We start from the raw sequence: 18,204 nt of genomic DNA on the forward strand, positions 1-18,204 counted from the left end.
TGTTTTGTATCCTTTTCATAGCTTTTTTCTGAATTTTGATCATTAGCGGGTATCAGCCAAATTCTGCTCTGCAGGCATTATTTGGTGTTTTATGTTGTACACTGAGGATAGTTTTGCAGAATTAAGCATACAGAGTCTCAATTTGGTGCTTGTCCCATTTTATGAATTCTTGGTTGGTGAGCGGACCTCCCAAACATAAAAGGTAACGGGTTCTATGACTGATTCAAGTATTTTTAGCCAGAACTTAATTGGTATGCCGAATTTTATGTTCCTTTTGATGGCATATGTTCCTCGCCTTGTCTCTCAGATCGTTCACAGCTTTGTGGAAGTGACCTGTGGTCCCGATGTTTAGGCCAAGGTATGTATCGTTTTTTGTGTGCTCTAGGGAAACAGATGGAATTTGTATTTGTGGTCCTGGCGACTGGACCTTTTTTGGAACACCATTATTTTTTGTCTTACTGAGATTTACTGTCAGGGCCCAGGTCTGACAAAATTCCCCTGTCGCTCGCTCTCTCTCTCTCTGACTAATATTCAGATTAATGGGTTCAAACGGTGACTCAAAACATCAATCAATGTTAGTCACTTCTGGTAAATATCTTATTCATGAGGTTGCACCTCAGTCATGCAATTGTTATGAAAATGATCACGCCGCCCTCTACCATCAGCCCTCTACCATCAGCCCTCTACCATCAGCGTTTTCCTTCTAAATTGGGCTACAATGAAAATGATGTCATGGGTAAAATGTATTGGTTGCAGGTTTTTGGGCTACTTTTAAAATGCCTATGTAGGCTACTGTAACCTACCATTTTATACAAGAAATATGTTGAAATGACAATATGACTGGAGTCATTGCAAATCAAGTAGTTTTTTTTACATTTATGGATAGCCAGGGGTTATCTCCAACATTCAGACATAATGTAGAAACAAAGCACGTCTGTTTAGTGAGAGTCTGCCAGATCAGAGGCATTAGGGATGACCAGGGATGTTCTCTGTTTAGTGAGTCTGTCAGATCAGAGGCAGTAGGGATGACCAGGGATGTTCTCTGTTTAGTGAGTCTGCCAGATCAGAGCCAGTAGAGATGACCAGGGATGTTCTCTGTTTAGTGGGTCCTCCAGATCAGAGGCAGTAGGGATGACCAGGGATGTTCTCTGTTTAGTGAGTCTGCCAGATCAGAGGCAGTAGAGATGACCAGGGATGTTCTCTGTTTAGTGGGTCCTCCAGATCAGAGGCAGTAGGGATGACCAGGGATGTTCTCTGTTTAGTGAGTCTGCCAGATCAGAGGCAGTAGGGATGACCAGGGATGTTCTCTGTTTAGTGGGTCCTCCAGATCAGAGGCAGTAGGGATGACCAGGGATGTTCTCTGTTTAGTGAGTCCTCCAGATCAGAGGCAGGAGATGACCAGGGATGTTCTCTGTTTAGTGAGTCTGCCAGATCAGAGGCAGTAGGGATGACCAGGGATGTTCTCTGTTTAGTGAGTCCTCCAGATCAGAGGCAGTAGAGATGGCCAGGGATGTTCTCTGTTTAGTGAGTCTGCCAGATCAGAGGCAGTAGAGATGACCAGGGATGTTCTCTGTTTAGTGAGTCTGCCAGATCAGAGGCAGTAGGGATGACCAGGGATGTTCTCTGTTTAGTGAGTCTGTCAGATCAGATGCAGTAGGGATGACCAGGGATGTTCTCTGTTTAGTGAGTCTGTCAGATCAGAGGCAGTAGAGATGACCAGGGATGTTCTCTGTTTAGTGAGTCTGTCAGATCAGAGGCAGTAGAGATGACCAGGGATGTTCTCTGTTTAGTGAGTCCACCAGATCAGAGGCAGTAGGGATGACCAGGGATGTTCTCTGTTTAGTGAGTCCACCAGATCAGAGGCAGTAGGGATGACCAGGGATGTTCTCTGTATAGTGAGTCTGCCAGATCAGAGGCAGTAGAGATGACCAGGGATGTTCTCTGTTTAGTGAGTCTGTCAGATCAGAGGCAGTAGGGATGACCAGGGATGTTCTCTGTTTAGTGAGTCTGTAAGATCAGAGGCAGTAGGGATGACCAGGGATGTTCTCTGTTTAGTGAGTCTGTCAGATCAGAGGCAGTAGGGATGACCAGGGATGTTCTCTGTTTAGTGAGTCTGTCAGATCAGAGGCAGTAGAGATGACCAGGGATGTTCTCTGTTTAGTGAGTCCACCAGATCAGAGGCAGTAGAGATGACCAGGGATGTTCTCTGTTTAGTGAGTGTCAGATCAGAGGCAGTAGGGATGACCAGGGATGTTCTCTGTTTAGTGAGTCTGCCAGATCAGAGGCAGTAGAGATGACCAGGGATGTTCTCTGTTTAGTGAGTCCTCCAGATCAGAGGCAGTAGGGATGACCAGGGATGTTCTCTGTTTAGTGAGTCTGCCAGATCAGAGGCAGTAGAGATGACCAGGGATGTTCTCTGTTTAGTGAGTCCTCCAGATCAGAGGCAGTAGGGATGACCAGGGATGTTCTCTGTTTAGTGAGTCCTCCAGATCAGAGGCAGTAGAGATGACCAGGGATGTTCTCTGTTTAGTGAGTCTGTCAGATCAGAGGCAGTAGGGATGACCAGGGATGTTCTCTGTTTAGTGAGTCTGCCAGATCAGAGGCAGTAGGGATGACCAGGGATGTTCTCAGTTTAGTGGGTCCTCCAGATCAGAGGCAGTAGGGATGACCAGGGATGTTCTCTGTTTAGTGAGTCTGTCAGATCAGAGGCAGTAGGGATGACCAGGGATGTTCTCTGTTTAGTGAGTCTGTCAGATCAGAGGCAGTAGGGATGACCAGGGATGTTCTCTGTTTAGTGAGTCCTCCAGATCAGAGGCAGGAGATGACCAGGGATGTTCTCTGTTTAGTGAGTCCACCAGATCAGAGGCAGTAGGGATGACCAGGGATGTTCTCTGTTTAGTGAGTCTGTCAGATCAGAGGCAGTAGGGATGACCAGGGATGTTCTCTGTTTAGTGAGTCTGCCAGATCAGAGGCAGTAGAGATGACCAGGGATGTTCTCTGTTTAGTGGGTCCTCCAGATCAGAGGCAGTAGGGATGACCAGGGATGTTCTCTGTTTAGTGAGTCTGCCAGATCAGAGGCAGTAGGGATGACCAGGGATGTTCTCTGTTTAGTGGGTCCTCCAGATCAGAGGCAGTAGGGATGACCAGGGATGTTCTCTGTTTAGTGAGTCCTCCAGATCAGAGGCAGGAGATGACCAGGGATGTTCTCTGTTTAGTGAGTCTGCCAGATCAGAGGCAGTAGGGATGACCAGGGATGTTCTCTGTTTAGTGAGTCCTCCAGATCAGAGGCAGTAGAGATGGCCAGGGATGTTCTCTGTTTAGTGAGTCTGCCAGATCAGAGGCAGTAGAGATGACCAGGGATGTTCTCTGTTTAGTGAGTCTGCCAGATCAGAGGCAGTAGGGATGACCAGGGATGTTCTCTGTTTAGTGAGTCTGTCAGATCAGATGCAGTAGGGATGACCAGGGATGTTCTCTGTTTAGTGAGTCTGTCAGATCAGAGGCAGTAGAGATGACCAGGGATGTTCTCTGTTTAGTGAGTCTGTCAGATCAGAGGCAGTAGAGATGACCAGGGATGTTCTCTGTTTAGTGAGTCCACCAGATCAGAGGCAGTAGGGATGACCAGGGATGTTCTCTGTTTAGTGAGTCCACCAGATCAGAGGCAGTAGGGATGACCAGGGATGTTCTCTGTATAGTGAGTCTGCCAGATCAGAGGCAGTAGAGATGACCAGGGATGTTCTCTGTTTAGTGAGTCTGTCAGATCAGAGGCAGTAGGGATGACCAGGGATGTTCTCTGTTTAGTGAGTCTGTAAGATCAGAGGCAGTAGGGATGACCAGGGATGTTCTCTGTTTAGTGAGTCTGTCAGATCAGAGGCAGTAGGGATGACCAGGGATGTTCTCTGTTTAGTGAGTCTGTCAGATCAGAGGCAGTAGAGATGACCAGGGATGTTCTCTGTTTAGTGAGTCCACCAGATCAGAGGCAGTAGAGATGACCAGGGATGTTCTCTGTTTAGTGAGTGTCAGATCAGAGGCAGTAGGGATGACCAGGGATGTTCTCTGTTTAGTGAGTCTGCCAGATCAGAGGCAGTAGAGATGACCAGGGATGTTCTCTGTTTAGTGAGTCCTCCAGATCAGAGGCAGTAGGGATGACCAGGGATGTTCTCTGTTTAGTGAGTCTGCCAGATCAGAGGCAGTAGAGATGACCAGGGATGTTCTCTGTTTAGTGAGTCCTCCAGATCAGAGGCAGTAGGGATGACCAGGGATGTTCTCTGTTTAGTGAGTCCTCCAGATCAGAGGCAGTAGAGATGACCAGGGATGTTCTCTGTTTAGTGAGTCTGTCAGATCAGAGGCAGTAGGGATGACCAGGGATGTTCTCTGTTTAGTGAGTCTGCCAGATCAGAGGCAGTAGGGATGACCAGGGATGTTCTCAGTTTAGTGGGTCCTCCAGATCAGAGGCAGTAGGGATGACCAGGGATGTTCTCTGTTTAGTGAGTCTGTCAGATCAGAGGCAGTAGGGATGACCAGGGATGTTCTCTGTTTAGTGAGTCTGTCAGATCAGAGGCAGTAGGGATGACCAGGGATGTTCTCTGTTTAGTGAGTCCTCCAGATCAGAGGCAGGAGATGACCAGGGATGTTCTCTGTTTAGTGAGTCCACCAGATCAGAGGCAGTAGGGATGACCAGGGATGTTCTCTGTTTAGTGAGTCTGTCAGATCAGAGGCAGTAGGGATGACCAGGGATGTTCTCTGTTTAGTGAGTCTGTCAGATCAGAGGCAGTAGGGATGACCAGGGATGTTCTCTGTTTAGTGAGTCCTCCAGATCAGAGGCAGGAGATGACCAGGGATGTTCTCTGTTTAGTGAGTCCACCAGATCAGAGGCAGTAGGGATGACCAGGGATGTTCTCTGTTTAGTGAGTCTGCCAGATCAGAGGCAGTAGGGATGACCAGGGATGTTCTCTGTTTAGTGAGTCCTCCAGATCAGAGGCAGTAGAGATGGCCAGGGATGTTCTCTGTTTAGTGAGTGTGCCAGATCAGAGGCAGTAGAGATGACCAGGGATGTTCTCTGTTTAGTGAGTCCTCCAGATCAGAGGCAGTAGGGATGACCAGGGATGTTCTCTGTTTAGTGAGTCTGCCAGATCAGAGGCAGTAGAGATGACCAGGGATGTTCTCTGTTTAGTGAGTCCTCCAGATCAGAGGCAGTAGGGATGACCAGGGATGTTCTCTGTTTAGTGAGTCTGTCAGATCAGAGGCAGTAGAGATGACCAGGGATGTTCTCTGTTTAGTGAGTCCACCAGATCAGAGGCAGTAGGGATGACCAGGGATGTTCTCTGTTTAGTGAGTCCACCAGATCAGAGGCAGTAGAGATGACCAGGGATGTTCTCTGTTTAGTGAGTCTGCCAGATCAGAGGCAGGGGATGACCAGGGATGTTCTCTGTTTAGTGAGGCCTCCAGATCAGAGGCATTAGAGATGACCAGGGATGTTCTCTGTTTAGTGAGTCCACCAGATCAGAGGCAGTAGGGATGACCAGGGATGTTCTCTGTTTAGTGAGTCTGTCAGATCAGAGGCAGTAGGGATGACCAGGGATGTTCTCTGTTTAGTGAGTCTGCCAGATCAGAGGCATTAGGGATGACCAGGGATGTTCTCTGTTTAGTGAGTCTGCCAGATCAGAGGCATTAGGGATGACCAGGGATGTTCTCTGTTTAGTGAGTCTGCCAGATCAGAGGCATTAGTGATGACCAGGGATATTCTCTGTTTAGTGAGTCTGCCAGATCAGAGGCATTAGGGATGACCAGGGATGTTCTCTGTTTAGTGAGTCCTCCAGATCAGAGGCAGTAGAGATGACCAGGGATGTTCTCTGTTTAGTGAGTCTGTCAGATCAGAGGCAGTAGGGATGACCAGGGATGTTCTCTGTTTAGTGAGTCTGTCAGATCAGAGGCAGTAGGGATGACCAGGGATGTTCTCTGTTTAGTGAGTCTGTCAGATCAGAGGCAGTAGGGATGACCAGGGATGTTCTCTGTTTAGTGAGTCCTCCAGATCAGAGGCATTAGGGATGACCAGGGAAGTTCTCTGTTTAGTGAGTCTGCCAGATCAGAGGCAGTAGAGATGACCAGGGATGTTCTCTGTTTAGTGAGTCTGTCAGATCAGAGGCAGTAGAGATGACCAGGGATGTTCTCTGTTTAGTGAGTCTGCCAGATCAGAGGCATTAGGGATGACCAGGGATGTTCTCTGTTTAGTGAGTCTGCCAGATCAGAGGCATTAGGGATGACCAGGGATGTTCTCTTGATAAACGCGTGAATTAGACACTTTCTGTCCTTAAAGCATTCAAAAATGTAAAGAGTACTTTTGTCAGGGAAAATATATGGTGTAAAAGTACCTACTTTTTTTTTTTTAGGAATGTAGTAAAGTAAAAGTTGTCAAAAATATAAATAGTAAAGTACAGATACCCTAAAAAAACAAAGTAATACTGAAGTATTTTTATTTAAGTACTTTAAACCACTGGATTTAATAAATAGGCTATATTATAACTTCAGTTTCTTGTTGTACAATTATGAATGGCCATGTTTAGATAATGAAATTGGATGTTATCAATTGTGATCATGGTCACAGCGCTAACTCAATTGTGATCATGGTCACAGCGCTAACTCAATTGTGATCATGGTCACAGCGCTAACTCAATTGTGATCATGGTCACAGCGCTAACTCAATTGTGATCATGGTCACAGCGCTAACTCAATTGTGATCATGGTCACAGCGCTAACTCAATTGTGATCATGGTCACAGCGCTAACTCAATTGTGATCATGGTCACAGCGCTAACTCAATTGTGATCATGGTCACAGCGCTAACTCAATTGTGATCATGGTCACAGCGCTAACTCAATTGTGATCATGGTCACAGCGCTAACTCAATTGTGATCATGGTCACAGCGCTAACTCAATTGTGATCATGGTCACAGTGCTAACTCAATTGTGATCATGGTCACAGTGCTAACTCAATTGTGATCATGGTCACAGTGCTAACTCAATTGTGATCATGGTCACAGTGCTAACTCAATTGTGATCATGGTCACAGTGCTAACTCAATTGTGATCATGGTCACAGTGCTAACTCAATTGTGATCATGGTCACAGTGCTAACTCAATTGTGATCATGGTCACAGTGCTAACTCAATTGTGATCATGGTCACAGTGCTAACTCAATTGTGATCATGGTCACAGTGCTAACTCAATTGTGATCATGGTCACAGTGCTAACTCAATTGTGATCATGGTCACAGTGCTAACTCAATTGTGATCATGGTCACAGTGCTAACTCAATTGTGATCATGGTCACAGTGCTAACTCAATTGTGATCATGGTCACAGTGCTAACTCAATTGTGATCATGGTCACAGTGCTAACTCAATTGTGATCATGGTCACAGTGCTAACTCAATTGTGATCATGGTCACAGTGCTAACTCAATTGTGATCATGGTCACAGTGCTAACTCAATTGTGATCATGGTCACAGTGCTAACTCAATTGTGATCATGGTCACAGTGCTAACTCAATTGTGATCATGGTCACAGTGCTAACTCAATTGTGATCATGGTCACAGTGCTAACTCAATTGCCAATCAGCTGTTTGTTGTTATTGATTATATTGAAAGTAAGTCAGTCAGATTAGACTACAGGTAAATAAATAAAAACACTGGCTGTTGTTGACAAGCATAGGTCTATCGTTCACATTTGGTTCAGTGATTGAAATTACGACCCCATCCTCAGTAGCCTATTCGGCAACTGAAGCACTTATTACCTTGAAATCGCCTCGATATTCATGTTGAATAAATTAGTCTGTCAATTCGAACTAAGCAAGCTGCTAAATCGTTCATGTTACATCTTGCCTAGGCTACTGTAGGTTATCTGAAATGAGATGTAGGCCTATCAGGGGCTATAAGCTACCTGCATCCAGCTACCCAAACCACGACGAAGTTGAATTACAATCATAAACCTGGATTTTAGTCATTAGGCCTAGCCTACGCTGATTGAAATGACAAGTCAATCTCGCAAATAGGCCATTTATAATGGTTTGTAGTCTTAACGTCTGGCACATTTTCCAGAAAATAGCCCTACATTCTTTTTTAAGTTTAATAAGGGCAAATGATCTTTTCTCTCACAAAATATAAGATGAACATTTTACATGCTCCTAACCAACTGAGCTATTTTGTTTGTTTCTTTGCGTTGTTTGTTACTTGTTTTTTTTACTTATTTTGTACATAATGTTACCGTCTCTTACGACCAAAAATATCTTCTGGACATCAGAACTGCGATTATTCACCACGAACTGGAAGAAGCTTTTTCCTTTAACGAGTCTGACGAGACGGATATACTGGTTTCCTGGGAACAGGCCCAAATCCCCGTTATTTGCGTGAAGAAACGATGGAGGAAAAGAAGGTGCTGAGAATCCGTAGACCGAGCGAGTAAACTCCCACTGTTATCTGTTCTACTTGCTAACATGCAATCATTGGAAAATAAAATTAATGACCTAGGATTACGTTTATCCTACCAACGGGACATTAAAAATTGTAATATCTTATGTTTCACCGAGTTGTGGCTGAATGACGACACGGACAATATAGAGCTGGTGGGATTTTCCATGCACCGGCAGAACAGAGAAGAAGCTACGTCTGGTAAGAGAAGGGGTGGGGGTGTGTGTCTTTTTTGTCAATAACAGCTGGTGCGCGATGTCTAAAATATTAAAGAGGTCTTGAGGTATTGCTCGCCTGAGGTAGAGTACCTTATGATAAGCTGTAGACCACACTATCTACCAAGAGAATTCTCATCTATATTATTCGTAGTCATCCATTTATCACCACAGACCGATGCTGGCACTAAGACCGCACTCAACCGACTCTATAAGGCCATAAGCAAACAAGGAAATGCTTATCCAGAAGCGGCGCCCCTAGTGGCCGGGGACTTTAATGCAGGTAAACTTAAATCAGTTGTACCAATTTTTTTTACCAGCATGTCACATGTGCAACCAGAGGGGGGAATAAAATACATTTAAAAAAACTCAACTTTACTCCACACAGAGATGCATACAAAGCTCTCCCCCGCCCTCCATTTGGCAAATCTGACCACAATTCTATCCTCCTGATTCCTGCTTTACAAACAAAAACTAAAGCAGGAAGTACCGGTGACTCGCTCAATACAGAAGTGTTCCAGGATTCATCTATTGGCGTTGAGGAGTCATCGGCTTCATCAATAAGTGTATCGACAACGTCGTCCCCACAGTGACTGTACATACATACCCCAACCAGAAGCCATGGATTACAGGCAACATCCGCATCGAGCTAAAGGCTAGAGCTGCCGCTTTCAAGGAGCGGGACACTAATCTGGACGCTTATAAGAAATTCCACTGTGCCCTCAGACGAACCATCAAACAAGTAAAGCATCAATACAGGATTAACTTCGAGTGTAGGGGGCAGTACATACCCATTTGAAACTGCCTATTTCTCAGGCCCAGAAACTAGAATATGCATATAATTGTCAGATTAGGATAGAAAACACTCTAAAAAGTTTCCAAAACTGTCAAAATATTGTCTGAGTATAACAGAACTGATATTGCAGGCGAAAACCTGAGGAAAATCCAACAAGAAAGGTGCTGTTTTTCCTGAAAGCTCTCGGTACCACTGGATGCCTTGCCTCCATTTAAAGGGATATCAACCAGATTCCTTTTCCTATGGCTTCCTCAAGCTGTGAACAGTCTTTAGATATAGTTTCAGGCTTTTATTTAGAAAAATTAGCGAGAAAGAACCCATCGCGTCAGTGGATGGCTGGGTGCCAGCAGAGTTTTTCATGCGCAGCAGCCATTTTCTCTCTCTCGCCTATGGAAGAAGCTACATTCCGGTTGACATATTATCGATTATATATTGTAAAAACAACCTGAGGATTGATTATAAAAAACATTTGACATCTTTCTACGCACTTTACAGATACTACTACAAAGGGAAACCCAGACGAGAGCTGCCCAGTGACATGAGCCTACCAGACGAGCTAAATGCCTTTTATGCTCGCTTCGAGGTAAGCAACACTGAAGTAGGCACGAGAGCACCAGCTGTTCTGGATGACTGTGCGATAACGCTCTCGGTAGCCGATGTGAGCAATACCTTTAAACAGGTCAACATTCACAAAGCTGCGGGACAGATGGATTACAAGGACGTGTACTCAAAGCATGCATGGCCCAACTGGCAAGTGTCTTCACTGAGATTTTCAAACTCTCCCTGACAGAGTCTGTCATACCTACATGTTTCAAGCAGACCACCATAGTCCCTGTGCCAAAGGGAGTGAAGGTAACCTGCCTAAATGATTACCGCCCTGTAGCACTCACATCAGAAGCCATGAAGTGCTTTGAAACGCTGGTCATGGCTCACATCAATAGCATCCACCCAGATACCCTAGACCCACTCCAATTCACATATCGCCACTCCAATTCACATACCGCCCCAACAGATCCACAGATGACGCAATCTCAATCAACACTGCTCTTTCCCACCTGGACAAAAGGAACACATGTGAGAATGCTGCTCATTGAGTACAGCTCAGCATTCAACACCATAGTGCCCACGAAGCTCATCACTAAGCTAAGGACTAAACACCTCCCTCTGTAACTGGATCCTGGACTTCCTGATGGGCTGCCCCCAGGTGGTGAGGGTAGGCAACAACACATCTGCCACACTGATCCTCAACACTGGGGCCCCTCAGGGGTGTGTACTTAGTCCCCCCCTGTACTCCCTGTTCACCCACGTCTGCGTGGCCAAACACGACATCAACACCATCATTAAGTTCGCTGACGACACAACAGTGGTAGGCCTGATCACCAACAACGATAAGGGAGCCTATAGGGAGGAGGTCAGAGAACTGGCAGTGTGGTGCCAGGACAACAACCTCTCCCTCAATGTGAGCAAGACAAAGAAGCTGATCGTGGACTACAGGAAAAGGAGGGCCGAGCAGGCCCCCATTAACATTGACGGGGCTGTAGTGGAGAGGTTCAAGAGTTCAAGTTCCTTGGTGTCCATATCACCAACGAACTATCATGGTCCAAACACACCAAGACAGTCATGAAGAGGGCACGACAAAACCTTTTCCCCCTCAGGAGACTGAAAAGATTTGGGTCCCCAGATCCTCAAAAAGTTCTACAGCCGCACCTTCGAGAGCATCCTGACCAGTTGCATCACCGCCTGGTATGGCAACTGCTCGGCATCTGACCGTAAGGCGCTACAGGTTCGCTAACTACTTCTCAGATAGAGTTCAGTGTGTCAAATTGGAGGGCCTGTTGTCCGGACCTCTGGCAGTCTCTATGGGGGTGCCACAGGGTTCAATTCTCAGGCCGACTCTTTTCTCTGTATATATCAAGGATGTCGCTCTTGCTGCGGGTGATTCTTCGATCCACCTCTACACAGACGACACCATTCTGTATACATCTGGCCCTTCTTTGGACACTTAACAAACGAGCTTCAATGCCATACAACACTCCTTCCGTGGCCTCAAGCTGCTCTTAAATACTAGTAAAACGAAATGCATGCTCTTCAACCAATCGCGGCTCGCACCCCCGACTAGCATCACTACTCTGGACGGTTCTGACTTAGAATATGTGGACAACTATAAATACCTAGGTGTCTGGCTAGACTGTAAACTCTCCTTCCAGACTCACATTAAGCATCTCCAATCCAAAATTGGACATGCTTAATCTAGAATCGTCTTCCTATTTCGCAACAAAGCCTCGCTTCACTCATGCTGCCAAACATACTCTCGTAAAACTGACTATCCTACCAATCCCAGACTTCGATGTCATTTACAAAATAGCCTCCGACACTCTACTCAGCAAATTGGATGCAGTCTATCACAGTGCCATCCGTTTTGTCACCAAAACCTCATATACTACCCACCCCTGCGATTTGTTGGCTGGTCCTCGCTACATATTCGTCGCCAAACCCACTGGCTCCAAGTCATCTATAAATCTTTGCTAGGTAAAGCTCCGCCTTATCTCAACTCACTGGTCACCATAGCAACACCCAACCGTCACACGTGCTCCAGCAGGTATATTTCACTGGCCATCCCCAAAGCCAACACCTCTTTTGGCCACCTTTCCTTCATGTTCTCTGCTGCCAATGACTGGAACTAATTACAAAAATAAAAATCACTGAAGTTGGAGACATATCTTCCTCACTAACTTTAAATGTCAGCTGTCAGAGCAGCTTACCGATCGCTGCAGCTGTACAAAGCCCATCTGTAAATAGCCCATCCAACCAACTACCTACCTCATCCCCATATTTGTTTTTCTGCTCTTTTGCACACCAGTATTTCAACTTGTACATATCACTCCAGTGTAAGTTGCTAAATTGTAATTACTTCGCCACTTTGCCTATTTATTGCCTTACCTCCTTACTTCATTTGCACACAGTGTACACAGATTTTTCTATTGTGTTATTGACTGTACGTTTGTTTATTCCATGTGTAACTGTGTTGTTTTTGTCGCACTGCTTTGCTTTATCTTGGCCAGGTCGCAGTTGTAAATGAGAACTTGTTCTCAACTGGCCTACCTGGTTAAATACAATTTTTAATTAAATACAAAGCTGGTGCGTATGGCCCAACACGTCACTGGGGCCAAGCTTCCTGCCATCCAGGACCTATATACCAGGCAGTGTCAGAAGAAAGCCCATAAAATTGTAGGAGACTCCAGTCACCCAAGTTATAGACTGTTTTCTCTGCTACCGTACAGCAAGCGGTACCGGAGCGCCAAGTCTAGGACCAAAAGGCTCCTCAACAGCTTCTACCCCCGAGCAATAAGACGGCTGATAGATTTTCTTCTTCTTGAACTACACTGGTTAAGGGCTTGTAAGTCAGCATTTCACAGTAAAGTCTACACTGTTGGTTAAGGGCTTGTAAGTAAGAATTTCACGGTAAAGTCTACACTTGTTGTATTCGGCGCATGTGACAAATAAAATTAGATTTGATATTCAAATTCCTTAGCTAGTCATATTAGTTCACAATAATTAGTATTTGATGGAAAACAGAATTTTGTTTAAGTCTTTAGAAGTTAAGTCGATATTCACTCGATAACGTTATTGAAAAAATGGTTTATTGGCTAATTGTGCCAACTCCTTTCTTGCTGCGAAAAAAAACGAACAATTGTTAGTGTTTAGGCCTTGTGGGTGGGTTTTGAGTAATCAATTTCGGCCAGACCTGGCAACCCTGACCGGCGGCGTAATAGTGGTGCCCTAAAGTCGTGATAAGCCCAGTCATTCTGGACGGAGGGTACGGCTGTTTAGTCTAAATTACACTATAGTGCCTGGAAATAAGATGACATTGCTAAACGAGTCAAATTTTTAGTAAGAAACAACTTTCCCAGCATTATCATGTCGTCAAATTTACTTTAGACAGATGGCAATGTTGTCATTAGCTAGCAAAGTTCGTCAAAAAATAGCTAGCAATGCTAACGGCAGCTACCTCAATTTTAGCTAACGTCATACTGCATCTAAAGTCAATCTGGCGACATCAAAATGAGGACAAAAGGTTTTACTACTAATTATTTGCATCCTTTTGAATGGCATTGTATTTCTAAGCCACTGTAACGCACTTTTGATGAAATCTTAATCAGTGCTCATTGACAATACATTTTAGTAGAATGCTCAGTTGGGCATTAGTTCAAAACAATATTGTGATGAAACATGCAACCCATGAAGAGAGTGGAGTGATATAAGAACTCTCCTCCAGCTATATCACTCACCAACATGGGGTTTCCTTCCGTCAGAATCTTGGCGAAGGCCTCTGGGGATAGATCCTGTAGGTCCACTCCATTGATCGTCAGGAGCTTGTCTCCTTCACTGAGGAACAACAACAACACCACATACCTGTTTTATATATATTTGTATATATTTATTATGTTTTTTCATTGCAACTGCCAACCACAGGAGGACTCTCAATGAGTGTAAACTGCCTGCTGCCGCTCTGGTATTCATCAGCTGGGGGAAGGAGAGGAGGTAGAGGGCCCACGTGGGCAACTGTGGGTGCCCTGCCTTGATTGGGTAACTTATTAATAAAATAATTAAAATAAACTGCACAATCAATAAATGTGACTGGTCAATATGTCGGTATGACATTTTTATATTCTTATAATTTAAAAAATATTTTTTTTATCCAACCACCAGAGCCCGATCTCAATGTTAAAAATACACCAGAGATTTAGCGATGAAAATCAATAGATTATTATTTATTTTTTAAACTGTGAATTAAGTTTTATCACAAGCACATACAGGTGTCTGCCAAAATAAAGGAAACACCAACATAAAATGTCTTGAAGGGTGTTGTGCCACCACGAGCTGCCAGAATAGCTTCAATGTGCCTTGGCATAGATTCTACAAGTGGACCTAAACCACGTCAGGAAATTGCACCTGACGCCATAACATGTCATTTGTAGCAAACTATAGGCTACAGATTGTTGCTTGTGGCCATAGACATACAATCCATAGAAGGATTTTATAACCTCTTACCCTGGCAATTTAAACTCATGGGTACACTAGCAATGGATGCCAGTCCTGACTGAAATGGGAACTGCCATCCATGGATTATATTTCTATGTTTGGTTCCGGATGTCGGTTTGCCCTTTTTGCACATTTCAAAATACAATATTGCAGGAAAAACAAAAACGTACAGTTTGGAAAGCAAATGTAAAGAGAAGTGCTGAAAAGAGAAGACTCATCTCTCTGTAGAACCAATAGAACAACACCCAACGTGTAGCTCATCTCGAGACAGGCTTTCTGTAGAACCAATAGAACAACACCCAACGTGTAGCTCATCTTGAGACAGGCTTTCTGTAGAACCAATAGAACAACACCCGACGTGTAGCTCATCTCGAGACAGGCTTTCTGTAGAACCAATAGAACAACACCCGACGTGTAGCTCATCTCGAGACAGGCTTTCTGTAGAACCAATAGAACAACACCCAACGTGTAGCTCATCTTGAGACAGGCTTTCTGTAGAACCAATAGAACAACACCCAACGTGTAGCTCATCTTGAGACAGGCTTTCTGTAGAACCAATAGAACAACACCCAACGTGTAGCTCATCTTGAGACAGGCTTTCTGTAGAACCAATAGAACAACACCCAACGTGTAGCTCATCTTGAGACAGGCTTTCTGTAGAACCAATAGAACAACTCCCAACGTGTAGCTCATCTCGAGACAGGCTTTCTGTAGAACCAATAGAACAACACCCAACGTGTAGCTCATCTCGAGACAGGCTTTCTGTAGAACCAATAGAACAACACCCAACGTGTAGCTCATCTCGAGACAGGCTTTCTGTAGAACCAATAGAACAACACCCAACGTGTAGCTCATCTCGAGACAGGCTTTCTGTAGAACCAATAGAACAACACCCAACGTGTAGCTCATCTTGAGACAGGCTTTCTGTAGAACCAATAGAACAACACCCAACGTGTAGCTCATCTTGAGACAGGCTTTCTGTAGAACCAATAGAACAACACCCAACGTGTAGCTCATCTTGAGACAGGCTTTCTGTAGAACCAATAGAACAACACCCAACGTGTAGCTCATCTTGAGACAGGCTTTCTGTAGAACCAATAGAACAACACCCAACGTGTAGCTCATCTTGAGACAGGCTTTCTGTAGAACCAATAGAACAACACCCAACGTGTAGCTCATTTCGAGACAGGCTTTCTGTAGAACCAATAGAACAACACCCAACGTGTAGCTCATCTTGAGACAGGCTTTCTGTAGAACCAATAGAACAACACCCAACGTGTAGCTCATCTTGAGACAGGCGTTTGCTACGACGGGCGCATCGGTCATCACCGTGAGTAGCCTATGGCTTCATCTTCATCATTAGGAAAGTCAGTGTGCCACTGGAAATTGTATTTAGCAGCCTACTGTAGCCTATGATATATATATATATATATATATATATATATATATACTGTACATTGCCTCCAAATATTGTACAATCTGTGTGTCGCTTCATTGGCTGGGGCTATTGTTTGCTTGAATTCATGACCAGATTGATCTCAGTTTGTCAGTGTCAGAGTAGCCGGTCATTTCGGTCATTTGTGTGGTATTAAAAAAGATTCAGCTAATGTCTTCTGGCATGTAAATTATGTAGATTTGCATGATATACATTTTTAAAAAGGCAGATTTTTTTAAAGGGGATCTCAATAAAAAAAAAAACAAAGCCCTGGGGCCTTTGATTTCTTAATATGGCCCTGCACAGACCCCGTGGTTCAATCTACACAGACCTCGTGGTTCAATCTACACAGACCTCGTGGTTCAATCTACACAGACCTCGTGGTTCAATCTACACAGACCTCGTGGTTCAATCTACACAGACCCCGTGGTTCAATCTACACAGACCTCGTGGTTCAATCTACACAGACCCCGTGGTTCAATCTACACAGACCTCGTGGTTCAATCTACACAGACCTCGTGGTTCAATCTACACAGACCTCGTGGTTCAATCTACACAGACCCTGTGGTTCAATCTACACAGACCCCGTGGTTCAATCTACACAGACCCCGTGGTTCAATCTACACAGACCCCGTGGTTTAATCTACACAGACCCGGTGGTTCAATCTACACAGACCCTGTGGTTCAATCTACACAGACCCCGTGGTTCAATCTACACAGACCCCGTGGTTCAATCTACACAGACCCCATGGTTCAATCTACACAGACCCCGTGGTTCAATCTACACAGACCCCGTGGTTCAATCTACACAGACCCCGTGGTTCAATCTACACAGACCCAGTGGTTCAATCTACACAGACCCTGTGGTTCAATCTACACAGACCCCGTGGTTCAATCTACACAGACCCCGTGGTTCAATCTACACAGACCCCGTGGTTCAATCTACACAGACCCCGTGGTTCAATCTACACAGACCCCGTGGTTCAATCTACACAGACCCCGTGGTTCAATCTACACAGACCCCGTGGTTCAATCTACACAGACCCCGTGGTTCAATCTACACAGACCCCGTGGTTCAATCTACACAGACCCCGTGGTTCAATCTACACAGACCCCGTGGTTCAATCTACACAGACCCCGTGGTTCAATCTACACAGACCTCGTGGTTCAATCTACACAGACCCAGTGGTTCAATCTACAGAGACCTCGTGGTTCAATCTACACAGACCTCGTGGTTCAATCTACACAGACCCTGTGGTTCAATCTACACAGACCCCGTGGTTCAATCTACACAGACCCCGTGGTTCAATCTACACAGTCCCCGTGGTTCAATCTACACAGACCCCGTGGTTTAATCTACACAGACCCCGTGGTTTAATCTACACAGACCCCGTGGTTTAATCTACACAGACCCCGTGGTTCAATCTACACAGACCCCGTGGTTTAATCTACACAGACCCCGTGGTTCAATCTACACGGACCTGGAGAAAAACAATACAGCTTTTTATGACATTCAGGGGTGGAATTACCAAATTAAATAACTCTGTGACCTCACCCCTGACATTAGATCAAAAACTATTTCCTTACATCATAAAGGAGTTTTACTATGGGAAGTCCCTCTTGTTTCCCTCTAAAATGTCTCAACTCCTCTATCCTTAAAAGGTTTCAACCTACAGTATATTCAAATTCTTCACAGAAAAACAGAGGTTATCAGAGGTTACCTGGCGAAGGCTCCTCCTCCTTGTCCTCCTTTCTTGAACTTGAGGATCTTCTCCACTTCATAGTGGTGTTTCCCATCCTCCTCTGTGTGAAGTATAGAGATACCTCCCTTCACAGGTGAATCCTATGGACCGGAATGGAAATCATAGCAACTCACATTACCATACATGGTTGAAAACTAAGCCTTAGCCTCCACGTGACGACTACTACTGTATACATTGTTGAAAAGACCAAAGAGCATATCCCTGATCCCTCACATTTCTACTACCCTACCCTACATTGTTACAATTCAAATAGAAAACTACAACATAAACTGGAAGGGAAGTGATGCAGTCATATCACTTACTGTGATATCCATATCCTTCTCTAGGTCTCCCCACTGGTAGTATGTAGGCAGTCTTCCTACTGGTAGTGTGTAGGCAGTCTTCCTACTGGTAGTGAGTGTTAGCAGTCTTCCTACTGGTAGTGTGTAGGCAGTCTTCTGACTGGTAGTGAGTGTTAGCAGTCTCCCCTCTGGTAGTGTGTGGGCAGTACAACAA

The 18,204-nt window shown here is 44.9% G+C and overlaps 1 protein-coding gene across 1 annotated transcript in view; it reads right to left on the reverse strand.

Annotated features, from left to right (window-relative positions):
* Positions 1 to 18,204, reverse strand: part of LOC110500300 — a 32,083-nt gene extending 13,879 nt beyond the window's left edge. The window contains exons 1-3 of the mRNA XM_036951560.1: positions 18,012 to 18,204; positions 17,668 to 17,789; positions 13,758 to 13,854 (exon numbers count right to left, since the gene is read on the reverse strand). Coding sequence (XP_036807455.1) covers positions 13,758 to 13,854; positions 17,668 to 17,789; positions 18,012 to 18,023 — 231 coding nt within the window. The 5' untranslated portion in view covers positions 18,024 to 18,204. The remainder of the gene's footprint in view (positions 1 to 13,757; positions 13,855 to 17,667; positions 17,790 to 18,011) is intronic.

Source organism: Oncorhynchus mykiss, chromosome 18 (assembly GCF_013265735.2).
Source record: "Oncorhynchus mykiss isolate Arlee chromosome 18, USDA_OmykA_1.1, whole genome shotgun sequence".
Taxonomy (NCBI): Eukaryota; Metazoa; Chordata; class Actinopteri; order Salmoniformes; family Salmonidae; genus Oncorhynchus; species Oncorhynchus mykiss.